The sequence below is a fragment of the Sturnus vulgaris genome, chromosome 15, assembly GCF_052056855.1.
Source record: "Sturnus vulgaris isolate bStuVul1 chromosome 15, bStuVul1.hap1, whole genome shotgun sequence".
Lineage (NCBI taxonomy): Eukaryota > Metazoa > Chordata > Aves > Passeriformes > Sturnidae > Sturnus > Sturnus vulgaris.
In genome coordinates this window covers 4,858,217-4,871,347 of record NC_142257.1, presented here as the reverse complement: position 1 = coordinate 4,871,347, position 13,131 = coordinate 4,858,217, and the positions used below count along the sequence as shown (strand labels likewise).

Here is a 13,131-nt window from a genome sequence, read left to right as displayed (position 1 = left end):
AGCAGCACCCAGAGGTGCAGGCAGGTGAGGGCTGCTCTGGCTGTAGGACAGAAGCAGAAAAGCTTTTGCTGGCTGCTTGCTTTACAGAAAACAAGCTTTGGCCCTCTGACAGTCCAGCTGAGCATAGGGCAGGGTTTGCTTCCTGTAAATGTCAGTGCGAGGTAGAGTTGAGCAGGAAAATGGTGCTGTGAGTGACTTCTCCACAGACTGCTCCTTGACAACCCAGATTATGCTTTAAGATTTTATTTTTGCCATTACTTTGTCAAGCCTGCAGGAAATTCACCATTTCCATTATTTCCACAAGCTTCACTTGGCACTTACTGTGTGAAGTCTAAGAATCCATAGGATCAAGTTAAAGCTATTCCTTCTGACCATCCAAACTACAAACACACCAACTGTGAAGCATTATTTTTAAATTGCCTGTAAAAATTTAAAAGGATTTCCAAATATTTTTAATAATTCCCTAAAACAGTCTAAGGACATCTGTTAAAGTACTGCATTTCCCTGAAGACAGCACTGGTTAGGATTGCTTCAGCTGCAAATTAAGGTTGTCAGTCAAAGGGCTTTTTCTATTTCAGTCTCTGATCTGGGAGTTTTTAGCATCTCTTCCAAAGAGAGCCAAAGAACGACAGCTAGTGAGCTGTTCTGGCTTGTTTTGCCATGTGTTTAACCTAGCAATCAGTAAGTTGATACCTTTTGTGAAGTGTTCTGTATTTTACTGGATACCTCTGCTTGGTGAGGAAGCAAGCTATGCAGTTTTGACATATTTTTGCACTTTTCATATTCTTCTTTCTACGGCATGTGTCCAATTTTTTAATGTATTGAGTAGCTGTGGCAAATGCTATTGTGTGTCTGTAAACATTTGAATTATTTTTAAGGCACTGGCTCTGCTAATGAGGAGCTGGAGTGAGAGGCAGAATGATGTATTTACTCTCCAGGATTTCCTGCAGAGATGAATAGTAGGTTCATGGTGAGCTGAAAGGACATGACCAGCCCGAAGAGTCTTTAAAAGATGTGCTTGTTTATTGCATGCTGATATTCTAACTCCAGCTTCATCAAGTGCTATCACAGTTTATGAAAATACTGCTTCACTACATAACTGTTTTATTGTGGTGCTGATGCTGTATTGATCTAGATTTCCACCTGCTCATATGCATCAGAATACTTCATTTCATGTCATGGTAACATGAAAGTGTAAGAGAAGGGGAAGGCTTTGTCTTTTCAGTCGTAAATCCTAACTGGCTTTTAAAGCTTTCATTATTTTGTTCTGTGTGATTGAAAGAAGCTGGCATCATCACCAAGCTTGCAACAGAAGAAACATTTTTTTAATGTTCAGTGTTTAAAAGATGTCAGTGTTATTTCCTTTGTAAACAGAAGATGATGGATAGAAAATCTGCTGAATTTTCAGCAAAAGGGAGTAATTTCTTCAGTTCTTTTTCATTCCTTAATGGAAAAAGAATTATGGAAATGAGAGCAGGCATTACATTAAGTGCTTCCAATGTTCTTTCCCTGCAGACCAATAAAAACATAACTCCTCCATTAGGGAAATTTAGTTTTTTGAAGGCTGCATGAATCTGAGTTCTGAATGAGCGAATGAGATGACTATGCTGGAGTAAACATTTCCAGGTCTGATTATGTATTTTAAGGCTTTTGTAGCTGGATACCAGCTCTTACCTTGTCTTGTAGGTCTTCTTCAGAGCAACTTTTTCAGTGTTTTTTTATATTGGCTTATCTTGTAGCACCTCTGTAGTGCAATCCTGTATTACAAAGAGCAGCAACAGATCTTTCAAAGTCATGAAAAATCTTTTCCTGCCTAAATGTGTAGAGTTCCTGGCTTTCTCAAAACACTCCAGCTGCTTGAAAACTCTATAAGCAACATTCAAACAGTACAAGTCTAAAAAAAAACCTTTTCTGTGCTTCCTATGGAGTGTTTATAGTAGTTACAGTCTCACCCATGACTGTACATTATGCAGATTGTAGCTGTCTACCTTTAAAAATCCCCTTTATGTGTAAGTGGGAAATGGATATGCAGCAGTAAACTGCTCTTCCTGGGTGTGTTCAAATCAGGTCCCTGAGCAGGGGGGATCCAAGTGAAGCCATCTTTTCTTTCTGAGCTGTTAACCATGAAATAGTAATAATCAGCATTAATTTCTAGAAGTTCTAGAAGATCACAAATAAAAATTAGAGAAGAATCATTGCAAGTCATTACCACTGATCCTTACTTATAAATTATTAATCATAATTCAGTTTCATATACAATATTATTTAAGCTGTCAGACACATTGCAGAGGTATAGAAGGATGATTTGTCCTCATTTAGTGTAGTAGGGGGACAGAGGTACCAAGAGCTTCTGAAACTTGTCCAAGATCTGGAAATGATTAAGTGGAATTCTTTTTTATAATCATTATTTTTATTTAGTTGTAAATAGTCTGGATGTAGCCAAAATGTTCTACTTATAATTGATCAAATAAACCCCATTTTCCCCTTTGTTGCTGAAGGGCTCATCCCATGGAACATGCTGCAGAAACAATGAAGGAAACAAATGTAATTGATGTGAATATTTGGTAACATGTGAGGCTGTTTTTATTTTAGTTTCTTGAGGTTTATTTTCTGAAAACAGTACTGGGAACTGTTTGTCCATCACTAAAGTGTTCCCCGAAGGCCCAGTCCACCACAGGACTCCCAGGGATCATTTCTGTGTTCCTGTTATATTTTATATGCAGACAACTTAGTCCTTCTGCCATGATCCAGAAAAAATGGCATCTGTGAAAATACTGTGTTCATTACAAATTCAGGAGGCAAGGAGAAATGCCTGACCCACATGATTCTCTGTCCCCATTCCTGATTATTCATTCCTAATGGAAAAAATTTGAAATGCTGGAAAAAGACATTGGACATAAAAATTTTCAACTTCTTGCTGATTTTCTTGCTGTTTTATCTCCTCTGCCCATCCTGTGTCTCAGTCAATTGATGAATTTGATCAGCTGCGTGCTGTAGGCACTGCAGAGAGATGCTGGTGGTGAATTTCCACCTCACACATTAGATTTTTGGCTGATTGGATTTGGGGTCACCCCGTGCTGGTGCTGTGGGTGGCTAATAGTCCCTGAGAAGCCAGCTGTGCAGGCTGTGGAAAACACGAGTTCCCTGGAGCCTGGGCTGTGTTTGCACACACGAGGAGCCAGATGGTTGGAGCTGTGGGTTTTCTTTGGCTTTGCTCTGCAGGAGAAATACCTGAGATGGATGTTGCCAGGTCGCTGTGTGCTACCAGCTGCTCTGGCTTTTCTCTCAGAGGTGTGTTTAAAGCATAAAAATGAGAAATTGGTGGAATTCTTTGTGGTCAAGTGGGAAGTAGGGAAGAGTTCGTGTCTTGTGTTCTGCAGACCCAGTGGGATGGGTCTGGTCACAGGCTGGCAGCCCAGCCCCCAGTGTGGTGGTGAAATGTGCCAGATGGTTCACAAGTGCTCTGATTTCTAAGGCACTCTCCACATGTTAATCACATTTTCTCCTCCCCAGCCCTTGGGCATGGCTCACTCACCTATGGGCACACACTGTCACCCACTGGAGTCATCAGAACCTGTAATTTTGCAGATTTGCCTCTGAAATGCACTGCTGCAATCAACCACCCTCCCAAAACACCTTTGGGAAGCTTAGGTCAGGTCCCATATCACCTGCACATTTTAAAATTACAGGTTGGTTGGCTTATTCCAGCAATAGAGGCAATCATCCCTAAAGCAAGGCACTGCCTGGGCCAGACAGAGCTGGGGTGTCCACTCTGGGCAGGAGTTACTGCAGGGCAGCCATGCCCTCAGCCTTGGGGTCAGCTCCAGGTGTCCCAGCCACGCAGCCACCCCCATCTCACACCCTTGGTCTTGTTCCAGGGCAACCCACTGTACTTCCAGTCCGCCAGGAACGTCACCGTCAACATCCTCAACGAGAAGACAAAAGTCCTCACTCGCCTCGTAACAGGTAAGGAGGGGGAAAGGCTGTTTGGAGGGATTAAGGAGGGATGAAAGTGGGTGTTTTGGGATGCTGTGCTGGCTTCAGACAGCACACAGGGGGCAGCCTGGGTGTCTTATGGAGTAGAAATGAAAAGTTCACTTTGTAGAAACATGAAAGCTGTGCTGGAGAGGCAACGGGCTGGGGCTGTCTGATAACGAGGCAGACCATCACTTTCATTTGAAAGCCAGTCCAGAGTTAGAAATGTGTGTTGTGTGACATCAGGGTCAAGAAAAACACATGCCAGGCTGACATTTCTGTTGTAACAAGCACTTATAACTTGCCTGATATCTTGGGAACTCTGGAGCCCAACTGTGGGAACAGTTTTCAATTTAAAGTCCTTCTGCTGATGAAGAACTCCCTTTGCACCCAAACAAGAGTGTGTTAGATGGGGAAATGGGTGTTTCATAAATCCCCAGTGCACAGCAGCATTTGAATGAATAATTTGGTAATTTGGTATGAAATTATGAATGAGTAATTTGGGCTGAAAGAGCCTAATGCATTAAATAAGGTATATGGCACTGTATATATGGTATATAATATATATTTGATATGGGACAGAGATATATTTACTGAGATTTATGCAGGGACTGTGAGAAGTATTGGTGTGTGGCAAAGGCAGAAATCCATCAACATGTTTCTAAGTTGAGACTAGGTTGCTTGTTTTGCTTATATAACATCTTGGCCTTTAGTCACAGTATTAAATAATTAAATATGCAGCTTCAGTGAGCAATTATTTAGGCAGCATGTGTGAAACTTGCCTGGAGGAAGGAAATAAATTCAACCCCAGGCTCCCTGATTCTCACATTCAGAATGAAGGTCTCAGTTTGTTGGTTCTCAGTGCATTTTCAAGAGGGTTTGGTTCACTTAAGCACCTCTATGTCACGAGAGTTTGGGGCTCAGTGGTACCTCCCAGTGTGATGCTCTGGTTATTGAGCTTTTTATGCATTCAACACCAGCTTTGGTTTCACAGTGGAGCAAAGATTTGGCCCCATGTAGTGCTGCAAGGATGAGTGGGGAGGTGGTTAATAAGCAAGACACAAACCAGATTTAAAGTACTGCATTTTCTCAGTGTGGCTGCATGAGCTTTTAAATATTTCCAGGGATCTCAGCATAACCCTGCTAGTCTGAAGTGCAAACCACGTGCATGATTCTGTGTGTCCAGGTGCCAGCACAGGTGACCTGTGCAGGGAAATGCTGGGTAGGGATAGAGTTCTTAAGAAAATACTGTCTTTCAAGTGTTATTTCTCTTGTCTTTTGAGAAATGAGATTGGTCTTGAAGATGGCCAGAATTAATGCAAAATCCAATCACCTGCCTGGTGCAGAATAATATTCCAGGAGGGCTGTGGCTTAGATGGCAGGGCTGTTCAGTGGTGATTTGTCCAAAGTCTGGCCTGGGTCAGTCACCCAGGGCGGTCTCTTTGTAACTCTTGGCAGCCTTTGAGCCACAAACCTCACAGAATCTCTATTCAGGAGGCTGATGTTTATCACACCCCACCACAAAACACATTGCCAGAGGCTCTCCAGCACTGCAGGGCACAGCAGCCTGCAGGAAAAGCAGCAGAATTGAAATAAGATTTCGAAGGAAAGTTTTACTTGCCTAAAAACTTTCTGCAGTGTGAGAAGATGCCATTTTTCTTGGCCTGCATATGATTGAATGGGTCTAAAGCAAAACATTTGCTCCTGTGCTGGTGTTTGTTTTTTGGTTTTTTTTTTTTAATTGGATTGTGCATGATACTGATAGAATTTTAATCCAGATATATTTAAAAGGTAGAAAAGCAGAAATATTTTACACAGCAGCATCAGTCCAAGCAAAATGGCCCCTGGAGCTCTTGATGCCTCTTACACCTGCACAAATATGTCAAAGCATGACTGGATATATTCATTGCTGTTTCACATAGGGGTCTGTCTTTTTGTAAAAATATCCCAGCCATCCCAAATTCAATGATGATTTTATGGCACATAAGCAGAAGTAGAAATAGTTGAGCAGTTGTTACTTGAGTAGAAAACTGCCCTTTTCTAATAAGACCTAAAAAGCCTCCCTGTTTGGTGTCTCTGATGCAATTTGTTGAGCTATTATTACTCAGCAAATGGGTTTATTGAATGTATGAAGCTACTACGTGGTTTTCTTATGCTTTTCCCTAAAGTAAAGCTTCTTCCCCCTAGGTCCCCAAGCAGTGGAAGCACACAGCCAAAAATTTGAGGTGAAAACCCTCTCTGGAAAATTGCTGTTTTCTGCAGATGACAACGAAGTGGTGGTTGGAGCAGAGAGATTGAGAGTTCTAGGTAAGAGATTGTTCATTAAGCCACAGTTTCAATATGCACCTCTTCAAATCTGAGTATAGTTTTGCCTGACTTTCCTTCCTCCTTGCTGAAAGCTTCTTTTGGAGATAAAGCCTTGTGCTGTCTTTATGGCTTTGAATCTTCTCCAAGCAGATAAAGGCCAGGAGTTTCTATGTGAGGGCTTTCTTAACTTGCACAATTTGTTATTTTCCCCTCCAGAAAAAAAAAACCTCCCCTGGAAGTGGTTTGTCTGGCTGAGTGGAGTAGCTTTAAAATCAGTTTTGGAACCTGAAGAACTTTTATCTCTTGGATCTGGGGTGGAAAAGAGAGAAGGGTTGCCCCAAGGACGTGCAGTCACTGTGCAAAGGGAAACCTCAGGGTTCATGTTCTTGGTGCCAGCACTGTCAGCAGCTCCTCCTTCATTCTGAAACAAACACCAGGAGGATCTGCCTCCCCAGCCGTGCTGCTGCCAGGCTTTACATTGGCATTTCCTAATAAAAACTGGGGATACACTGAGTTTGGGATGTAGGGGCTCTTTCTTGTTTCTTTTGGGTTTTTTTTTTCATTAATTGGAGGAACAAAACAGTTGTGGCAATTGTAAATTGTGACATTTATTTGATAGATGTGTCTGGAACTTGAATATTTGTGCTCCCCATTTCAATCCACTCTCTTTGGTTAGTCTGGGATTTGCTCAGGAGTGTTTTCACACAGGACCAGAGTGGGTAGCTCAGTGTTGTTCACAGTCACACAACAGTGCTGCTGGTCTCTGTGAAGGCACCAATTCCTGCTTTATAGTGACTTGTTTTGGATGCATCTTTTCATTCCAAACTATTCCTTACTTCTCTTGTAAAAACAGATCAATAAGGAGCTTGGAATTATATATAGACATAGATAGTATTTCATTATTGTTATTATAATTTCTAGATATTTAATAGTATATTATGTATAATATAAATGGGACCTGGTATCCAACCCTTTTAATTTTTTGCTGACTGATGTCCTGCTGTTGTAGATGGTTCCTGTTTGTGGACAGGGTGGGTGTAGCTCTCTGCAGGTCACTGTTGTCACACACTGGACTAGTTCAGTCACCAACTATAAAAAGTGAGGTGGGCTTCACAGGATAAATGTTGAACTTCCCAAAGTTAAGAGTATCTTTGTTAGCTTAAAACTTTGAAGAGGCACATTCAAAATTCTTGTGGTGTTCCAGAGCTAAGGGCATTTGTAACAATCAATTTTCTCCAACAAAGCTCCCTTCACACTGCACCCTTCAATGCTAATTCATGCAGGGTAGATGAAGTCAGGAAGCAACAGTTTTTAAGTGTTTTCTTGGAGACCTTAAGATAAGAGAGATTTACATCATTGGTATAAAAAAAAATTCAGAAAATCAGAACCTTCTCTTTACAAGCTGCAAGTACCCCTTTTCAGATTACATACTTACAAAAAATTGCTTTTAAGTTCCTATGTACTTTCAAGAAACCAGGGAATTAATTTTGATAGCTATTTTGAGTTTCTGCCTTGTTTTAGTCTCCAGAATAAACAGCATCAAAAATCTACTGATTACTGTAGTGCACTTTCATTTTTACCTGTAACTGTTTCTCGAGGTTGGTTTGACTTTTGCAGATCAGAAAAGTAAAAGTAGAGTGATACTACTGGTGATGTTTCATAGCAAGTATTCTGATGACCTTGAGCTGAAATGCTTTCTGAGTTCATACTTGGCTTTGTTTATCTCCAGCTTTGCTTCCCCAATCTAATTTTATCTCCAGAAGTGTTTGCCATGGCTGTTTGCCATGCTGGGAAGTGTTGTACCATATGTTCGTGTTTCTTGCAGTGTTTTTGTCTGCTCTGAAGGCCAGTCCGAGTTGCAGCACACAGACAAATTCCTTTGATCATTCTTCTGCTGTTTGGGCTCTCAGGTGCTGCTGGAATGTCTGCTGACACACATCTAGGCCATGTAAATAATTTCACCTTGTTCTTGTTATTGCTGAGCACGAACTTGTTGTAGAGGCAAGTTTGTGTCAACAACCTGGCATGAAAATCATCCCACAGAGGTCAGAGCAGCAGCTCTTGTGGCCAGCTTTGAATATTGCCAGAGACAATAACTCTTTTCTTTGTACAGACTTCAAAGTTTTTTTTCTGAAAGTTGTGCTGCAAACTGATGCTGAATCCTTGTCCTGAGAAAAGAGGTGCTCTCCTGTTTTGAAATGAACCCTCCTCTGGGTATCTAGAGGATTTTTCAACATTAGCAAGGGATTAAAAAGGGGAAGAATACACAGAATTATAGATTAAAAACAAATGCAAGTAGGACATATGATGCATTTGATGGTGATTCAAAAAACTGCACAGCACAGACAGTGCAGATTACCATATGAAAGTGCTTTTTATTTGATTTGTATTTGGGGGAGTTATTTCTGATTTATGAACATTAAAGGACACAGAAAGACAGAGCTGGCCACCTCTGCTTTTCATGTGTGATATAATTTAGAGCACTTCAATGATTTTTTATTTGATACAGTGAACCCAGTCAAACCTGTCATCATAGGAGAGGCTGGAGGATGACAGGAACTCCTGTGTGAGGGGAAGGGCAGCCCTCTGAGCCCTCTGACCATGGAGAGCTCTGGTGAGCACAACCTTGTACAGACACACAGAATTCCCTGTGCCTTGCTCAGGTTGGGAGCTCAGCTCTGCCTGGGTCCAGATAACTCTGAGGGAGCTCGTGTTTGCCTGCAGGAATTCCTATAAAAACTGAGCCTTCCAACAGCTCCACTCTGCCCTTTCTCTTCCAAGCTCTTCTGCCAGTGCTCGTGTGCTCCTGGGATGGGATGGGATGGGATGGGATGGGATGGGATGGGATGGATTGGGATGATGGGATGGGATGGGATGGGATGGGATGGGATGGGATGGGATGGGATGGGATGGGATGGGATGGGATGGGATGGGATGGGATGGGATGGATTGGGATGATGGGATGGGAGCACATTCTCACTCTTAGCATCTCTTTCCTCCCCAAGCTTCACTCCATGGAATCTGAGCACCCCATGGTCTTTTTAAAGATCCCACAGCCAAGCTCAGAGCTGCTGTCCTTCCTCAGAACCACAGCTCTGCCTTTGCAAGGCTTGGATTGCTGAAGGCAAAATCTGCCCCTTCTGTGCCCTCGGTGCTGCCCATGGGGGTGTGTGGGGTGACTGAGCCCTTCCCTGCCAGCCCTGGCTGTGGTCAGCAGAGCTTTGGGCAAACCCCATGGGCACACGAGCTCAGGCCTGGCTGGACACTCCCCTGGGCTCCTAAACACAGATCCTTGCAGAGGAGATAAATGAGCTGCTCCTAATTGAATTTGTATTTGCTGCCTCATCCTTACTCCCTCCCTGCCTCCCTCCAGAAATGAAACGTGTCCAGACCATCTGAAAAACGGGGTGTAAGAAACCCTCTTTGGTTAAAAGAGTATTAAAAAATAGCTTTGATATATATTAATTACAATTTCATTTAATAGCTTATTGAACGTTATAGCATTTATAAATAAAAGACAATCATAAAGCATTATTCTGACTGTTAATTAGCTCTATTTATTCTCCAGATTAGTTTTTAAATATGCCCTCTAGATGCCACTTGATACTAATTAACAGAGTTACATTATTATCTCTATAGAAAGGCATTTTTAATTAAATCTAAAGCAATTTAAATTAGCATGAGTTTTTACAGAAATTAAACTCTGGTCAGATGCTTAATTTCGCCTTCTAAGACAACATCTGATGACATGCCACTGTCAGTTCTCCCAAGGGCCGTGACATCTTTTTTTTTTGAGATTAATTTTTGAGGTTTGTTTTCAGGGAAACTTGCCAGTATACTCTGGTGTTTAATATTTATGATGGATTTAACCAATTTTTTTTGAAGACTAAATGTTGATGGGAATCCACATGCATTGCAGTGAGCTGAGATAATACCACAAAAGCCACATTTCTGCAGCTTACAGGAGTCTGGCAGTCCCTGGGTTTTTGAGTGTGGAGGGAGGTTTGCATGGCAGGTGGGATTGCATGGGCTGGATGTTGTCCCCTTACAAATCCACCAAGCCTTTTAACCACTGTTAAAATTACTATTTTGCTTTCCAACAAGGATAGGATTAATCACAACCCCACAGGGTCCCTTCTCTACAGCAGAACAATGCAGGGATTGCTCCCACTCCCCAGAAAATGTGTCTCTCAGACATTTGGATTAGCATGGCAGAAGCTTTTCTTCTTCTGTAGCAAACTCTAACTAAAATAGCTGTATTTAGAGTGGGGCAGGATACCTTTCATCTCCCAGAATAAAGACTGCAGGAGCAGAGTGAGCCAGCCCAGCACCATGGCTGATTTAAAAGTACCTTTGATCTCACCAACTTTTCCCTGCCCTCCTGTCAAATAATTAGCCAGTAGCTCCATTTCTACCTTGTAACTTCTTTTTAGCCAACACCCTTTGGGCAATGAACCATGTGGAGCATGTCAATTCTGACCACAGGTTAGACTTTAGGACTGTTAGTTTGGGAACATTTTTTTGTTCAAGTTTCTCTCCAGCTGCTTGGGAATGCACCTGGAAAGAGGAATCAGCTGTTCAAAGGTTATTGCAAATTTATTAATAAGTTTGGAGTAATTAAATCCAAGGCACATTTCCAGCATTTTATTCATGAGCTGTTTATTAAGGAGTTTAGAGGATTTAGTGGGGGAACACCAACAAGAAAAGCAGTGTAGGCCAGGAGTGCATGGCTATTTACAAGAGCATGCAGTGACAGGAGGAAGAGGAATGGCATTAAACTGAAAGAGATTAGATTTAAATTAGATATCATAAAAAAACTGAATACTGTGAGGGTGGTGAGGCACTCTGGGAATGGGTTTCCCAGAGAGGCTGTGGATGCCCCATTCAGGTTGGTGGAGCTCAGAGTGACCTGGTCTAGTGAAGATGTCCCTGCCTGTGGCAGGGCAGTTGGAACAGAATAGTCTCTGAGGTCCATTCCAAGCCAAATCATTCTGTGACTCTGTGACTGTAGAGAGATCTTTTAAATGGCAGAGTTGGGGCTGTTGTTGGGAGCAGAGGCAGGAACCTGCTCTGCATGTACAGAACACAAGGTGCTGTGGCTTGTTACTCTTGGAAGGGTTAAAAAAGCCTTGGCAATAATGTCCTTCACTTTGGACAGGAGGAGAACAGGATTTAATGTGGATGTGACAGAGCTAACACATCTGTGTAAGCTGCCCCAGCTGCCTTGAGCTTCCCATCTACAAACATTTTCAAGGTTCCATGTATTAGCTTGATCTGGCAGGAGCCCTGCAGAGCTGTGGCTGCAGTGCCAGCCTGGTTGGAGGACTCTGCTCACATTTCCTCCATATTAAAACTTTACTGGCTTCTTGGCATGTCCTTTTCAGCTTTTGCTTGCTGCAATAGTTACAGCAGAATAATGACTGCAAAAGTAGTTCTATTTCATTAAATAATCCCCAGAGGTATTTGATTGGTATCAGTCATTTCAGGGGGTGGGGTAAGCTAGAAATTTAACAGTTTCCAGGAATTACCACCCGTTTTTACATCATGTACCCTTCTTCAGCAGCAATTATTTATGGGTCAGGACGTGCATGGTTGCCCTTTACAGCGGCCATTATGATTTCAAAATGGCATTTTGCTGATGTGTTTGTGGCAGAGGGAACAACTCTGGTAGCCAAGTGTTGAAATCAGGCCTGACCCAGAGAGGAAACTGAGATTTCTGGTCTCAGCACTGTCTGCTGCAGCTTTATGCCTGAAGGTAAATGTCAAGCTTCAATCTTTGTAGTGTGGATTCTGGGCACTTGCCTGAATAACATGTCCTTGCTACAGGTCTGTAAGTGGCCTTCTAGAAGGAGACATGTCTTATGAAATCAAGACATTTTCCTGCTCTAATCCTTTTGCTTTACAAAGGCAGTGGAGGGGAAGGTGACTTTAACCCAAAGGACAGGGAACTTCTCTGGGAATCCTCACTGGGATGCCTTGCTGTGCCAAACTGCACCATCAGCAGCCACAGCCCTTTCCCAGTTCACCCAGTTGCAAATGAGCTCCAGCTTGCCTAGGCTGCTCCAGAGCCCCTTCTGTGCTCTCAGCCAGAGACAGGAACGAGGCACAGCCAGGCTTGCCAGCCTGGGACAGGCATTTGACCTTTTGCTGGAGATGTTTGAACTTCCCTGGGAAGCAGCTGCAATACTCAGCTCCCTGCCCACAGGTAATGAATTAGGCAGCAGCACTGGTGCAGTCCCAGAGCAATTGCCAGGCTGTGGTGTAGTCCTTGGTCCTGCAGAAAGGGACAGGGACAGGGAATGAAAGGAGGGGAGCAGGGAAATGTGCTGACAAATGGAGATCCCAGGGTTTAGCACTGGCACTAGCAAGGCTGGGAACAGCCTCCACTGTCTTCAGCTCTCAGTTGTGGCAGCACAGTTCTGTCAGATTCCCTTGAGCTCGTTGCAGAGCTGTGATTATGGGAAAAAATTATGTTTAGCAAAATTAAGGAGTAGTGGAGGGCAGAAACATATGTTTACTACCAGTGGTTAAAGCCACAAGTAATTTTTTTTTCTCTCAGCTAGGAATCGTGCTGTTGCTGTATCCATGTAGAAGCAGGGGTCACAAAGTGATTTAACCTGTGATCAGCAGTGACAGAGAATTAAAAAGCTGTATAGAAAAGAAACCTGATTTAGTTGAATTGGGTGGTTTTAGGGTTTGGTTTTGGTTTTTTGTCCCAGAGGCTGAGATTCAATTTTTGGATGTTCTCTTTCAAATAAAGTATTTCTCCCATTCTGCAAGTGAAGAAATTAAAATTATCAATTCTTGAATGAATACTTCTGATAGCTCCCCTGCTTTAAGGGCAATAGG

At 42.6% G+C, this 13,131-nt stretch overlaps 1 protein-coding gene across 9 annotated transcripts in view; it reads left to right on the top strand.

Moving 5' to 3' along the window:
• The window catches only part of SGCD (sarcoglycan delta), a 314,769-nt gene that overhangs the window by 254,193 nt on the left and 47,445 nt on the right, over window positions 1–13,131 (top strand). For 8 of the 9 annotated variants that reach the window (XM_088173550.1, XM_088173554.1, XM_014875970.2 and 5 more), the window contains 2 exons: window positions 3,879–3,966; window positions 6,163–6,282. In XM_088173550.1, the coding sequence (XP_088029676.1) occupies window positions 3,879–3,966; window positions 6,163–6,282 (208 nt within the window). Of the gene's footprint in view, window positions 1–3,878; window positions 3,967–6,162; window positions 6,283–6,498; window positions 6,890–13,131 lie in introns of those variants that run through there. The other variant, XM_088173556.1, reaches the window with a different exon arrangement.